At 42.2% G+C, this 14,766-nt stretch overlaps 1 protein-coding gene across 1 annotated transcript in view; it reads left to right on the forward strand.

Moving 5' to 3' along the window:
* The first annotated feature begins 797 nt into the window (after nt 1-797).
* Nucleotides 798-14,766, forward strand: part of lta4h (leukotriene A4 hydrolase) — a 56,025-nt gene continuing 42,056 nt past the window's right edge. Inside the window, exons 1-3 of the mRNA XM_041203429.1 lie at nt 798-971; nt 5,188-5,318; nt 8,189-8,309. Of these exons, the coding sequence (XP_041059363.1) occupies nt 816-971; nt 5,188-5,318; nt 8,189-8,309 (408 nt within the window). The 5' untranslated portion in view covers nt 798-815. The remainder of the gene's footprint in view (nt 972-5,187; nt 5,319-8,188; nt 8,310-14,766) is intronic.

The raw sequence follows: 14,766 nt of genomic DNA on the forward strand, positions 1-14,766 counted from the left end.
TGATCCAACAAGGATAAATTGGCAGAGTTTCAAAATTGTTGGGGAAGGTCATGTTAACCTCCCACACTTCTGGTTCTCTCACACAACTGCCGTTGCTTGTACTGTTTTTGACAAAGTCCTGTACAATAACCGGTGTTACAGGATCAAAAACTCTGGCAATATACTGAGTCACCCCCATTGCTCAGCCCCAGTGTTAACCCATTGGTCAACCCCAGAACTACCCCCATTGGTTAGCCATAGAGGCACCTCACTGGTCAGGCCCAGAGCCCCTCCCCCCCCCCCAACATTGGTCAGTCCAATTGCCACTCTGTTGAAGGGTCATGAGGACTTGAAACGTCGACTCTTTTCTTCTCCGCCGATGCTGCCAGACCTGCTGAGTTTTTCCAGGTAATTCTGTTTTTGTTTTCAATTACCACTCCATTGGTCAGGCCCAGAGCCACCCTATTGGTCAGCAACAGGGCCACCTCTCCATTGGTCAGTCCAAGTTCCATCCTATCAGTCAGCCCTAGAGTCAAACCACGCCCCCTAACCCCACATTGGTGAGTCCTTGTGTCACCCTATTGGTCAGCAACAGAGCCACCAGGCTATGGTCAATCCAAGTGCCTGAGCTCTCAAAGCCTCCACCTCCCCCAACACCCCCATTGGTTGATTTGACATCCCAGCTCGCTAACCGTCACCGCCGCGTGCTCCGCTCTGAGTGGGCGGGAGATTCGTGGCGCCTGCTGGGAGGTGTTGACGCTGGCCAATCAGGAGGGGGATGGTGTAGCTGCGCCTGCGCAATGTGGTTTGTTGTTGCGGGCTCAGTTATCGGGAGGATGGCAGGGGAGTTGGATGTTAGTTCGTTCACGGCGGTGGCAGACTTCACCACCCGGCACCTGGCGCTCAACCTGCTGGTGGACTTCCAGAGCCGGCGGATCTCCGCTTCAACCGCGCTGACTATTGAAGCTCTGCGGGACGGGCTGACCGCTCTGGTAAGTAAGCACGGGTGGTATTGCCCCGGTGACTGAGTGCGGGGAACCCGGCGCCGGCCCTGGTATTTAGGATGCACCTGCCGGTACGGTACTCCTCGGCCGGGCACCGGCTCCCCCAATTCTTCCGATCTCTGCACATCTCCTGCCCGGGTGGAGCACCCCGGGAGAAGAGGAGGACGGGATGTGTCCTGGGAGAGGTTGACGGTGGATAGGGTGTTTTGTGGGGGAGAAACAATATGATGGGGTGGGATGTGACCTGTGTTTTCAGGTTATTAGGAGGTAATGCTTGATTTTGTTTGTTGAGATTTGCATTGATAAATGCTTGATATTTTTTGCAGTGAAGTAACTGAAAGTCAATTGACTGTCTAAGGACTTTCAGCCCATCTAGTCTAACTCTGCAATATCACCATGGCACCAGATACAACAGTGACACACCCAGCCCAGTCATTCTGTTCCTCACTAACATCTGAGGGCATGCTGAAATTGGGAAAGCTGCTGCATAGACTCGTCAAACAACAGCCTGACATAGGCAGACTCATAGGGCGGAATTTTCCGTGTCCATTGGCAATGGGCATGTTTGGTGGTGTGAGCGGATAATATGTTAAGAAGGCCAAAAATCGTTTTCACAATGTCCTGAAACCAGTTTGCAATTGTCCACTCTGCCCATCAATGGCGCGTCCTGACAGCAGGAAACAGGAACTTAATTGTAACAAGTCTGCATATCATTATAAATCAGCTCACCGAAATCTTTTCCCCATCGCCCACTCCCACCGCTGACGTGCAGCACCAGCACCAGATTGCGCAGGCAGCACCCCATCACTTAGGTGGAGCTCACGGGCAAGCCTCTATCTACCAGGCTAGTTGTAAGACTCTTTAATGGCTGCAGGGCTAGGGCTTGCTAGGGGAAGTGACCTTAGGCAAGTGAAGAGGCTGCAGGGTGAGGGCTATACTGGGGAAGGAGGGTATCCCAGGGTATGTGTGGGGGTACAAGTTGATCTGTGCAAGTGGCCCCAAGATGGTGAGGGCTAAGGAAGCAGTCTCCAGAGGAGGTGAGGGTGTGTGTGAGAGAGAGTGAGTGGTGATGTGCCTTGAGCTGGCAGTGAGTGTGATGCCAGTGAATGTGTGATGAGTTGGTGAGTGTGATGCCAGTGAATGTGTGATGAGTTGGTGAGTGTGATGCCAGTGAATGTGTGATGAGTTGGTGAGTGTGAGTTTAGAGTGATGAGATGGTTGCCTTACCCTGACAGCACGGATAAAATCATTCATTCTGTTTTCTGCATTGGATGGCCAACCTCTTCTGTGCAGCATTGGCACTGATCACCATTGCCAAACCGTAGTGGTGAGATTGCTGGACCTCCTGCTGCCAGAGCAGGGGTAGAGGACATCACAATGGGCCTCCAGAGTGTCCGAAAGGTGTTCCAAGGATGCATCACTGAATTAAGGGACTGCAGTCTTCTTGCCTTTCGAGACCATATCTTTTGTGCAGCACTCCACGGCTGGAAGTGCTAAAACGGGTGCATGTGGCTGCAGTTTAAATATGGCATCTGGCTTGAGGAAGTGGCAAGGTAATGGCATAGCAGGCGAATGAAGCCTGTCTGCCATCAAAAATGGCGTGTTTCCTGGGAATGCATGACTAATGAGGGTCGATTGGGATGGTATGACGTGAAAAGCCGCCGTTGTGGCCGGCGGGTAAAACATTCTTTTTTCCAGTGCAAATCTGGGATGATTCTACCCATAGATTCATACTTCTCAGCTGATGTCTTACACTACTCCATCACCATCTCTGGTACGTCCTGCCCCACCAGCAGGACAGAGTCACCCAGAGGTGGTGGTACCTCTTGGACTTGAGGAGCAATGGGAGTGTTCAACATTGACTCTGGACCCTGTGAAATCTCATAGCATCAGATCAAACATGAGTGAGGGAATCTGCTAATTAACAACCACTGCCTTTTCTCAGCTTATGAATCTGTGTACCGCTTGGAGGAAACACTGAAGATAGAGGGCATAGAACATACTTCAGTGTGCATCACCAAGAGTGGGTTGGTAGCACTACTGTAGAGCTAGCTGGTTGGGCAGAAGGATATATCTGCCGAGTAGGGAGTAGGGGAGGGAACCAGTAGGAGGGGGCAACCAATTGACCTCTTTCTCATCAAACCACCTGTTGCAGTGGCCTCTCTCCTTCTCAGTATTGAACAGAGCTGAAGTTTTGTCTTTACACTGAGGGTGCATCCAGTGTGTTGTGTGGCACAACCACTATGCTAAATGAAATATATTCAGATCAAATCTTGCAGTTCAAAACTGGATGGCCATGATGTTCTGTAGGCCTTCAGCACTCAACCGCAATCTGTTACTTCATGGTTTGGCATACCTGATGCAGATAAACATTTCAACAACTAATGCATCAGATCCAAGCTCTGCAATTCTGCCACATCCAATTGTGAATGGTGTTGGGCAATTAACTAAATGGAGGAAGAAGCTTCAGGGATTTCTCCATTCTTAATGATGGCGGAACCCAACACCAGTGCAAAAAGCAACACAAGCATTTTCAGACTCCTTTAGCGAGAAATGCCAAGTGGATGACCCATCTCAGTCTCCTTCTGAGAACCCCAACGTCATAGAAGCCAAACTTCAGCCATTTCGATTCATTCCACATGATATGAAGAAATGACTGGATACATCAAAGACAGTGGGTCATGATAACATCACAACTATGATGCTGAAGACAGGTGCTCCAGAATTAGCTGCACCTCTATTCAAGCTGTTTCATGACATCTACCTGACAAAAGTAGAAAATTGTCTTCGTATGTCTTGTACACAAAACACGTGATAAATCCAGTTTGGCCTACAATGAATCTGACTAGTTATTGCCCCATCAGTACGCTTTCAATCATCAATAAAGTGATGGAAGGTGTGTCGACTGGGGCCCATGGACCCCTGAGAGCCTGTAAAATAATGTGAAATTCAAGCCAGGAGGTGGGTGTGGAGTGCAGTCACTACTTGCATTTATATAGCACCTTTTAACATAGTAAAATATCACAAGGTGCTTCACAAGAATGTTGGCAAACAAAACTTGATACTAAGTGACATAAGATATGAGGAAAGGTGATCAAAACTTGGCCTGAGGAAGGTTTTAAGGACTGTCCTAAAGGAAGAGAGAAATGGAATGGTTTAAACAGAGCTCAACTAAATGTTCTGAAAATGTGACAAGCTTTCCATCACATCAGTTGCAGTAGTTGAGTTTTATGTTTATTCAAACAATTGTAATTTTAAGTTAGAATTCATATACTGACTTTGGGGAAAAATTCGAATTGTACAGTATTTTCATTTTATGCTGTGGATTAGTAGATGAAATCTTAATTAATTATTTGTAATACTTTAAAAATATCAAAGACAATTAAAATCATGATCAGGCTTTAGACATTGGAGAATTCTGAGACTAGCTTTCTGATAAATCTATTTCAGTCATGATTTTGAGCCACAGTACAAAGAGTTTTTGCCAATGTTGCAGCAACTGATTGGAGCACACTCAGCAAAATTGAGCTGAGTAAACTGTTAGGCCATTTTGATGAACCACTTCCCAGAGAGAACCGAGGTATGTGGACTTTGTGATGTGATAATTAGCTCTCTGAATTTTGCTGATGTAGAACCTAATGTAATCTACAGTTTAAAAAAAACTGTGCAATTTATTATCCTTTTCCTCCCGAAGATAAGCTGTAGCTGTTGAAACATTGCTACTGTTGAAAAATTGCCACACATTTGCTTGATTGATATCTAAAAATGAGATGGTCACGTTGCTACATTGCCGCCTTTTCCAATTTTCTCTGCAGCTCTGACGGTAGCTGCAGTACCTTTTTTATGGGCATTGACTGCCCTCTGGGACCTTTCCCAAGTGTCCATTTCTTTCAGATATAGGTTGGGATGAGAAGTATATAGATTTGTGCTCTCTGTGTAACAAAGGTGTAAACTAGTTCAGTATAAATGATTTTGTAGTTTTGTTACCCCAGCAAACAAAGCATTTTTATATTTACAATGTTTGGGATTTTTGGTTGCTTAGTTAAAGGCAAGTAAAATTATGCTTTCTAGTTTTTAAATGATGCTTAAGATGCCTGCTTCATTTGGGTTAGCTATGAACTGATTTAAGCAAAATTTTGTAAAACTGCTTCATACTTAGCTGTAATTATTTTGTATAGTTTCAACATTTGCACTTTATTTACAGACCTTGGATACAAGAGACCTTAAAATACTCAAGGCTACTGCCAATGGACAGGAAGTCGAGTTTTCACTTGGAAATAAGCACTGCTTTAAAGGAACACCCTTAACGATTACCCTTCCATTTAAATTGCTACGGTATGATGCTAAAACCTAGGAAATGTTTTCTACTTTGTTAAATTTTCTCTCATTTAATAATTGCTGTCAAAGCTTGTTATTTAACACTAGCTAGTTTTCATGGAGTTGCAGGTGGGAGTCAAGACCTTGTAGTTTTCAGATGAGACGAGGTTAAAGGGTGGGGGATAATTGGAGCAGGATAAATCGATTTAGTCCCCATCTTAAAGGCATATATTATATCCTTACGTTTACATACATCCACATCGACTTGTGCCCACATTCATAATGGAAACTGCCAATGTAAAACTTGCACTTTAATTATATCCTCCTGCTAATGATGCTGCTGCTGTGCCTTCATGGGGTAGTTTCTAATAATAACTTGACAAGTATTATAACAGTTTCCAGTATAAATCTGGATACAGGAATGAGGGCATTTATAATGTCACTCTCACCCCAATTTGTTTTTAAACTTGTTTGTTAGGATTCCATTTATAATTGCAATCACACCTAGATCTGGAATTTGTACACCAACCAGAGATATTTTAAAGGCATGTGTTTTCAGATTTCTTTCACATTCGTTTTCTATGGTTCTGAAGAGTCCAGTTTTAACCCTTTCTTCTATACCACAGTTTGCAAACATGAAAGGACCAGTTGGTCCATGAAGCTTACCCCACGCTTATTGTTGGGAGCATAATGATGAGCCATTTCCCACAAACTTGCAGCCAGTTCATCTCCTGCGATTAATAGAAAGCTAGAGAAAAGCTCTAGAGAAGAGGGAATAAGTGCTGCAGAAATCTCCTTTTGTATAAGTCAATGATTCAGTGGACGGTGACTAGCATCTGGTACTTCTCCAAGGACCTATTTTTCGTATGTGAATTTGAATGACAAATGTTGGTGAATTATTTAACTTGGAACCAAGCACAAATACTTAACCAGCTTTACCTCCCAACATCTCCATTGCAGCTTATGCTGAAACTTGAATCACCTTGTCTAATCCTGTGGCATACACTTAATTGTAATACAAAAGCAAAATACTGCACATGCTAAAAATCTGAAATGAAAAATAGTAAATGCTAGAAAGGGCATTGACCTGAAATGTTAATTCTGTTTCTTCCATCCTTAACTGTACTTCCAATGTGAACCTAGAAGTTCTGGGGAATTAGGTTTTCTTTAATATGTAGGACGGGTCCACATTCACGGTGGACCAGAAACCAATGTGTGCCGTGAATTACTACATTAGTGCCAGTTTTGGCATCAAGGTCTCCTACTTGGTAGATGTAATTAATCACAGAAGAGCTGAAGGATATATTGTCCTTGGAAGGGTACAGTGCAGATTCACAATATAATGCCAGAGTGTAAAGGGTTAAGTTGTGGGACTAGTTGCATAGCTCTGTGATGTATTCCTTTTGAGTTTAGAAGAGTGAGTGGTATTGGAATTGAGGTGTTTAAAATTATGGTAAAATGATGGAATAGATAATGAGAAACTATTTCTTCCAATGGGAAAGTTATAGTTGGAATGCAGATATAGTGATTGAAGGGGAAACTAATTGGAAACCCATACAATTATTAACGCATTTGTAAGTACATAGTGCCAAACCCCATCCAAAACTTTGGACAGATCCAAAACAATGCATTCAGGAGCTGGGTTCCAGAGGTGAGTAACAAAGGTAACAAGGTCATTGATGGATCAGTGTTGTTGAAAACTATATTAGCAATCCTAGACCTGGCCAGAACTTTCAAGATGGTCCGTTGTTTGAAGTTAACGGCATTTTTTAAGCCTCTGTTAAAAAGCACCTTGAGACATTTTAAACATGCTTTATAAACGTTAGTTGCTGTTCGTGTCCTAATGGGTTTGTGTGATGCTAAATAACTGATCAATGGCCTCACCACATGTGTTAGTGTTATTTTGCAATAATGGACTATTAATGTATGATTTAAATTTGCCTGTTGTAATTAGACTTGTAATTGTAAGACCAGTGTTAATTTTTTAAATGACAGCCTTGACAACGTTCCTCTTTTCCCTTAAGCATCCCAGCATCAAGGGAAACATTCCAGCTCTCAATCTTTTCCACATGCACAGACAATGTCAGTTTTTTGTTGACCTAATACAACAGCAAAAATGACATCAGGAATACAGCAATTCAGTTACTTGATAGGGTATCCATGTTACCCTACATAGTGAGTGCTGGTAAAAATAGAAAAATTATCTTGGAATTATTTAATAGTATTAGGGGCACCTTAAAGTGCTACTTTTGATGTGTATTGACTCTAGTGAGAGATGGCACTCTCTTTATGCACAGCAAAAAAAACCCACAAAAGCAAATGTGATAAATGATCAGTTAACCTGTTTTAATATTGGCAAAGGGATGAATATTGAATAGGGAGAGCTTCCTTGCTTTTCCAAACAGTGCAAAGGTGTCTTATGCCCACTAGAGCAGGTTTAACATCTGAAAGATGGCAGTGCCAACAATGCAGTGCTAAAATGTTGGACTGGGTTGTGTGCTCTTGGCCTGGAGTGGTTTGATTCTAAACTTTCTGATAGCGGTCAGAATGCTACCAACTGAGCTAAACTTAAGATTGTCATCTAGTCCAAGATGAATGGTGTCACTGCTAAGCTTATCTTCATTTCATTTCTGCATACAAGTTTCTCTTGGGAATAACTGGATAGCAAGTAGACACTGGAATCCTGGCATATTTACATTTCCCTCCATTTAGGGCACTGAAGACTATTGAAGTAACTTAGCTAATTTTAATAAGGATAGCAACTAACTTGGTATAAAAAGGATGTCAAACCTGAGATTTTCTGGTCTGTATGCTTTACACTGCACTATGCTTTTAGAGGAATAATGTGAGACTATTGATACTGATTTATAAAATTTCTAATCCTGCAGGGGCCAGCATGCAGTCGTGGAGGTTTCATATGAGACATCACCAGAAGCTTCAGCTTTGCAGTGGCTCACTGCTGACCAAACAGCTGGGAAGAAGCACCCATACCTGTTCAGCCAATGTCAGGTACAATGCTTACAATAGCTGACTTTTAAGTTACATTGTACAATGGACTTCTGTGTTTGAATAAAGATGAAATTTGTTTTATTGATTAGAATAAGCTTGACCAATTTCATGATGGGTGTTAGTTCACACACTAAACTGCTCATGATGAGTATTGAATTGAGAATTTTACTCTGAGCTGGGAATAGTAGCTGACCTGGGAAAATTAAAAAAAACACATTGGTGTTGAGTTTGCCTTAAGGCATATTTTTGGGAACAATATTTCACCTGTGTAATATGTAGAAGCATATTAAATTTCTAGTCATGATCATTTAAAAAGTGACTGTTTAAAATTCAATTTAATGTTATTAGTGACCATCCTTAGAGCTTGTTATGCCACCTCTTTGTAATCTAGATTATTTTTATTCCTATGCAGATGTTAGGTAGGGCACCTAATTTTTCATCATGCCTGCATTCTAAATTTCAAATACTCATATCTGCTGTTCCTGATAAAAATTCAGTTTTATGGATTGGTTAAGAGGCTCTGTTGATAAGATTTTATTGCTGCACATGTACAAACTTTTATGTATTAATACCATTACAACAGTTACGTTGTGAAATAACTAATTCCAACATGCTTACTTGGCTCTGGGACTATATTTCAGTATTGGCATTGTTTTGCATACCAGTTCAAATGATCTTGATTGGCTGTTCTTCTTGGCTCTGCATGCATGTGCAACAGCAGCTTGCATCTATATGGTTACTGCAAAGTAATAAAAGGCCCCAAGGCATTTTCAGGAGTGTCATCAAACAGAATTTAACACTGAGTCACATAGAAGATTTTAGGGCAGATGACCAAAAGCTTAGTCGAAGAGGTGGGCATTGAGGAATGCCTTTAAAAGAAGAAAGAGAGGCCTGGAGGAAATTCCAGAACTTAGGGCCTTGGCTACTGAAGGCTGGGCCACCAGTGATGAATTAATGAAAATCAGGAATGCTCAAGAGGCCAGATTGATTTGCATATATCAAATTTATTGAATTCAACTCCACAATGCGCATCATCACAGATACTCTTCGACCAATGCACCTCTCCTAGCTCCCAGTCCTGCCCCCCTATTCCCCAAACCTTCCCCCCTGCCCCCACCAAACATCAAGAGATTAATTACAACAGGCAAGCTACTGGAGAAGATCTACTCCAACCCAAGACTGCCCTTATTCAAGGTTCTCCTCAATGCATGGTATGCCTTCCCTCAGGCCAGCCCATATGGTTAAACCCACCACATTTGAGGAGTAACAGCTGAGGACCATGGCAGGAGTAAACATCCATCAGAATCCTCACTCTCATCTTTGATCCCACTGCTCATCCACCTAACTTTGATTTCCCACTGACAGTGGGCCCTTTTAAACTGTTTCCGAACTGGCCAAGGCCCTTGTGCAGCCACCCGACATCAGTGGGGTCGCCAAGATCATCCAGGCTGCAGCTGTGGTGTACTCCGAACAACAACGCACACTGTTGAGGAGTATCCACTGATTAAATTTGAAGGTGGACTTAAAAGAACTCCATCTAGCCACTGACAAGACTGTTACTTGGTTCTGTGACAATGCACATGCTAAATAAATAACAAATGAGGCCAGAATTGGCAGAGCTACAGAAGGGAGTCATCATGGTGGGATTTGAATGCAAGCATGAGAATTTTAAGATCAAGAAATTGCTCCATTGGGAGCCAATGTTGGTGAACCCAGATGAGATGAGTGAGCGGGACTTGATATAAGGGGTATTAGGTAATAGGCAGAATTTTTGGTTACCTACAGTTGCGGAAGGTAAAACTAAGGAGGGTGGTCAGAAGTGAGATGGAATAGTCAAGTCTATAGGTCTAGCATGGGTGAGGGTTTCAGCAGCAGATAACCAAATAGGGCAGAGATGGACGATGTTACACAGATAGAAATAGGCAATCTTAGTTTGGATATGCAGTAGGAAGCTGGGGTAACATTTGGTACCAAGGATGCAAACTGTCCGGTTCAGCTTCAGACACTAGTCAAGGAGAGGGCTGGAGTTGATAGCTAGAGATCAGAGTTTGTAATGATGACAGAACATATGAAATAGGAACAGAAGTAGACCATTTGGCCCCTCAAGCTTGTTCCACAATTCGTTAAGATCATGGCTGAGCTGTTTGTGTTTTGAATTCCACGTTCCTATCTATCTCTGATAACCTTTGATTCCCTACACTAACAAGAATCTATCTACCTCTGCCTTAAAAATATTTAATGACCCTGCCTTCGGAAGCAGAGTGTTCCAAAGTTGCACAATCCTCAGAAAAAAAAATTCTCTTTAAAAAAAAAAGTTTCTAAGTGTCCAGCTATAACCTCCTTAAAGACCAACTCTTAACACCTTCCCCACAACAGACATCAAGCTAACTGGCCTATAGTTTCCTGTTTTCTGCTCCCTCCCTTCTTGAATAGAGGGGTTATATTTACTACTTTCCAGCCTGATGGAACCTTTCCAGAACCTAGGGAATTTTGGAAAATTAACATCAACGCACCTATTACCTCTTTTAAGACCCTAGGATGAGATCCTTCAGGTCCCGGAGACTTGTCAGCCCACAGCTCCATCAGTTTTCTCAATACCCCTTCCCTTGTGATTGTAATTTCACCAAGTTCCCCTCTCCCTTCCAGTTTCTGATTTACAGCTGTTACTGGAATGTTCTTTGTATCCTCTATAGTGAAGACAGAAGCAAAATATTTGTTCATTTCATCTGCCTTTTCCTTATTATCTACTATTAACTCCCTGCTCTCACTCTGTAAAGGATAAATACTCATTTTACCTAGTCTTTTCCTTTTTAAATACCTATAGAAACTCTTGCTATCTATTTTTACATTTCTAGCTAGCTTCCTCTTAAACTCTAATTTCATTCTCCTGATTGACCTTCCAATCATTCTCTGTTGTTCTTTATATTCTGACCAATCATCTGACCTGCTGCTCCTCTTTGCGCAGTTATATGCTTTTTCCTTAAGTTTGATGCTTTCCTTAACTTTAGTTAACCACAGATGGTGGGTCCTTCTTTTAGAATTTTCCTTTATAATAGGAATATTCTTATTCTGCGTATTCTGAAATATCCCCTTAAATATTTGCCATTGCTTCTCTAATGATCTATCCCCTAGCCTAGTATCCCAGTTCACTTCAGATAGCTCAGCTCTCATGCCCACATAGTTGCCATTATTTAAGTTTAAAATACTAGTCTTAGACCCACTCCCCTTTCCATTTAATTGCTCACATAATTAACTTAGAATAATTCCTATGTACACTGCACCTCTTTTCCCCCATGCACTGAGTTCCCACATGAACCTAATTTGCTACTCACTCAGCCTCTGTCTCATTCTGGTGTAGTTACCTGTCTTCTTGTGCGCCCTTACTGATTGTGTGGTTTGAAAAGCCTGTCTCCAGAAGTCAATAGCTTCGGTCTTCCCATTGTTTAGTTAGAGGAAATTGCTCCTTATCCTGTAATGGATATTGGAAAAGCAGTCTGATAATGTAAGAGATGGTTGAGAGAGGTGGAAGTGAGGTAGAGTTGAGTATCATCACCATACATTTGGAAATTGACACTGTTTTCAGATGATACTGAGGGGCAGTATGCGATGGGAAATGGGGAACTAGAGATAGACCCTTGGAAAAGGTAATGGTATGGGAGCAAGAAGAGCAGCACCCTGGGTATGACTGGATCTATGTAAATGGAGTTAGGTGAATGCAATCCCACCCAGTGGGATGATGGTGGAGAGCCCTTGGAGTAGAATTGCATGGTCAACCATGCCAAAGACTGCAAACAGGTCAGGAGCAAGAGGACAGATAGGTTACCATCGTCACACCCAACTAAGATGTCATTTGTGACTTTTGCAAGAGCCCTTTCAATTGATGTGCAATTCATTATCACCATGGCTGACCTGATCGTGACCTCCACACCACTTTCCTTCCTGCCCCAATACCCTAGAGTATATTCAGCTACCCAGCCTCCACTGCTCTCTGGGATAGAGAATTCCAAAGGTTGAAGAGCTGCTGAAAGAAGTTTTCCTCATCTCTATCTTCAATGGGAGACCTATTATTTGGAAACTGTGCCCCCTAGTTCAGATTCCTCCACAAGAGGAAACATCATCTTAGCATCTACCCTGTCAAGCTCCCCCAGGTTCATATATTCTTCTCATTCTTCTAAACTCCGATGAGTATAGGCCCATCTTGCTCAACCTTTCTTTATAAGACAATCCATAAGACCAGAAACTGAACTGGACTAGCCATATAAATGCTGTGGCTACAAGAGCAGCTCAGAGGCTAGGAATCCTGTGGTGTGTAACTCACTTTCTAACTCCCCAAAACCTGCCTACCATCTACAAAGTACAGGTCAGGAATGTGATGGAATACTCTTCACTTGCCTGGATGAGTGCAGTGTTAACGAGTTCAACACCTTCCAGGACAAAGCAATCTACTTGATTTGCACTCCATCCACAAACATTCATTCCCTCTGCCATCAATGCACAGTAGCAGCAGTGTGTACTGTCTACATGATGCACTGCAGGAACCCACCAAGGTTCCTTAGACAGCACTATCCAAACCCACAACCACTACCATCTCAAAGGACAAGGGCAACAGACACATGGTAACACCACCAACTGCAAGCTCCCCTCCAAGCCACTCACCATCCTGATTTGGAAATATATCACCATTACTTCACTGTCACTGGGTCAAAATCCTAGAACTCCCTCCCTAATAGCACTGTGGGTGTACCTACACCGCATGGACTGCAGCGGTTCAAGAAGGCAGCTCACCACTACCGTCTCAAGGACAGTTGGGGATGGGCAATAAATGCTGGCCTAGCCAATGATGCCCACACCCTCTGAATGAATTTTAAAAAAATCTTTCATTCCAGGAATCAACCTAGTAAACCTTTTCTGAACTATCTCCAATGCAAGTATTCTTCCCTTAAATAATTGAGACCAAAACTGTATGCTGTGGTCTAGATGCAGCCTCAGCAATGCCGTGTACAGTGGTAGCAAGACTTCCCTACTTTTACACTGCATCCCCCTTGTACTGAAGGCCAGCATTCCACTTGCCTTCCTAATTACTTATTGTACCTGCATGTTGCTACATGTTTTTGATTCATGTATGAGGACATTCAGATCCCTCTGCACCACAGCCATTCAGCAGTCTCTTTCTATTTACATCACTTGCTTTTCAATTCTCCTTGCCAAAGTGGACAACCCCACATTTTCCCACACTATACTCTATCTCCCAAATCTTAACCCTCCTCACAACTTGCTTTCTGACCTATCTTTGTATCGTAAGCAAATTTGACGACAATATACATTGATGCACCAGTTGGATTTCTATGACGTTCTGGCAACTTCATTGTAACTTTGATACCAGCTTTTTATTTCCAGATTCTTCTTAAATTGAATACACAATTTTCAAATTGCCATTGTGAGATTTGACCTGTGTTCTCTGGGTTATTTGAATTTAATAGTTACAATTGAAATGTTTGCTGCTTTAATTAGATCATAAACTTATTAGAGAAAGTGGAGCATTCAAATTACTCAGAATACTTAAGAAATTTTATGAATTGTCCAATTTATCCCCTTAGCCTGTCAGCTACTGTCTCAAGATTTCTCACATAGTAACATTGAAGTATTGCATATTTAATAGCATGTTCTACTTGGAGTACCGGAGGTTGAGGGGCGATCTGATAAAGATGAACATGATTATGACAGGTAGACACAGAAAAGCTGTTCTCATTAGCTCCACGACACAAGACTAGGAGACATAGATTTAAGGTTTTGGGCAAGAGATACAGGAGGAAGAACATTTTATGCATAGGATGATAACTACCTGAAACTTGCTGCCTAAGAGATGGAAGCAGAGACAATCTTTGATTTCATAAGTAAATTGGATAGGCTCTTAAGGGAAATAAACTTATAGGGCTGTGGAGATAAAGCAGGAAACTGTAGTGACTGAGTTGCTCGACAGAGTTGGCAAGGACTTGATGGGCAGAATGGCCTTCTGTGCTGTAATGACTCTGTCTCAACTTGCCTGTGGAATATCCTTCATGTTTTTGATAACCTTGATTTAAGTTTTTACTTGGGCATTTCAGCCTCTCAAAGGTCTGTGCATACAGTTGACATTGATCCTAAGTTTATAGCTCTGTGCCTGCAGTTGCCCCAACTCTATGGCTACGGCACAATATCTCCCAGCATCCATCAGTATTATTCATTATAACTGACAGATATCTTCACACTTGAACAGGATTGCTGACCTCTTTTTTTTCTGCATAATTTGAAAAATTAGGGAATAAACAACTTTTAGTTTTACATTTAGGTTATTAAGTGTTTAAATCGTAACTTAAGGCAGACAGCCTATCTGTGAAAGTTATTCATTGGAGTCCACAAGTATGAGAGGTGATCTTATTGAAACATAAGCTTCTGAGGGGGTTTGACAAGTAAATGC

The sequence above is a fragment of the Carcharodon carcharias genome, chromosome 13, assembly GCF_017639515.1.
Source record: "Carcharodon carcharias isolate sCarCar2 chromosome 13, sCarCar2.pri, whole genome shotgun sequence".
NCBI classification, from domain to species: Eukaryota; Metazoa; Chordata; class Chondrichthyes; order Lamniformes; family Lamnidae; genus Carcharodon; species Carcharodon carcharias.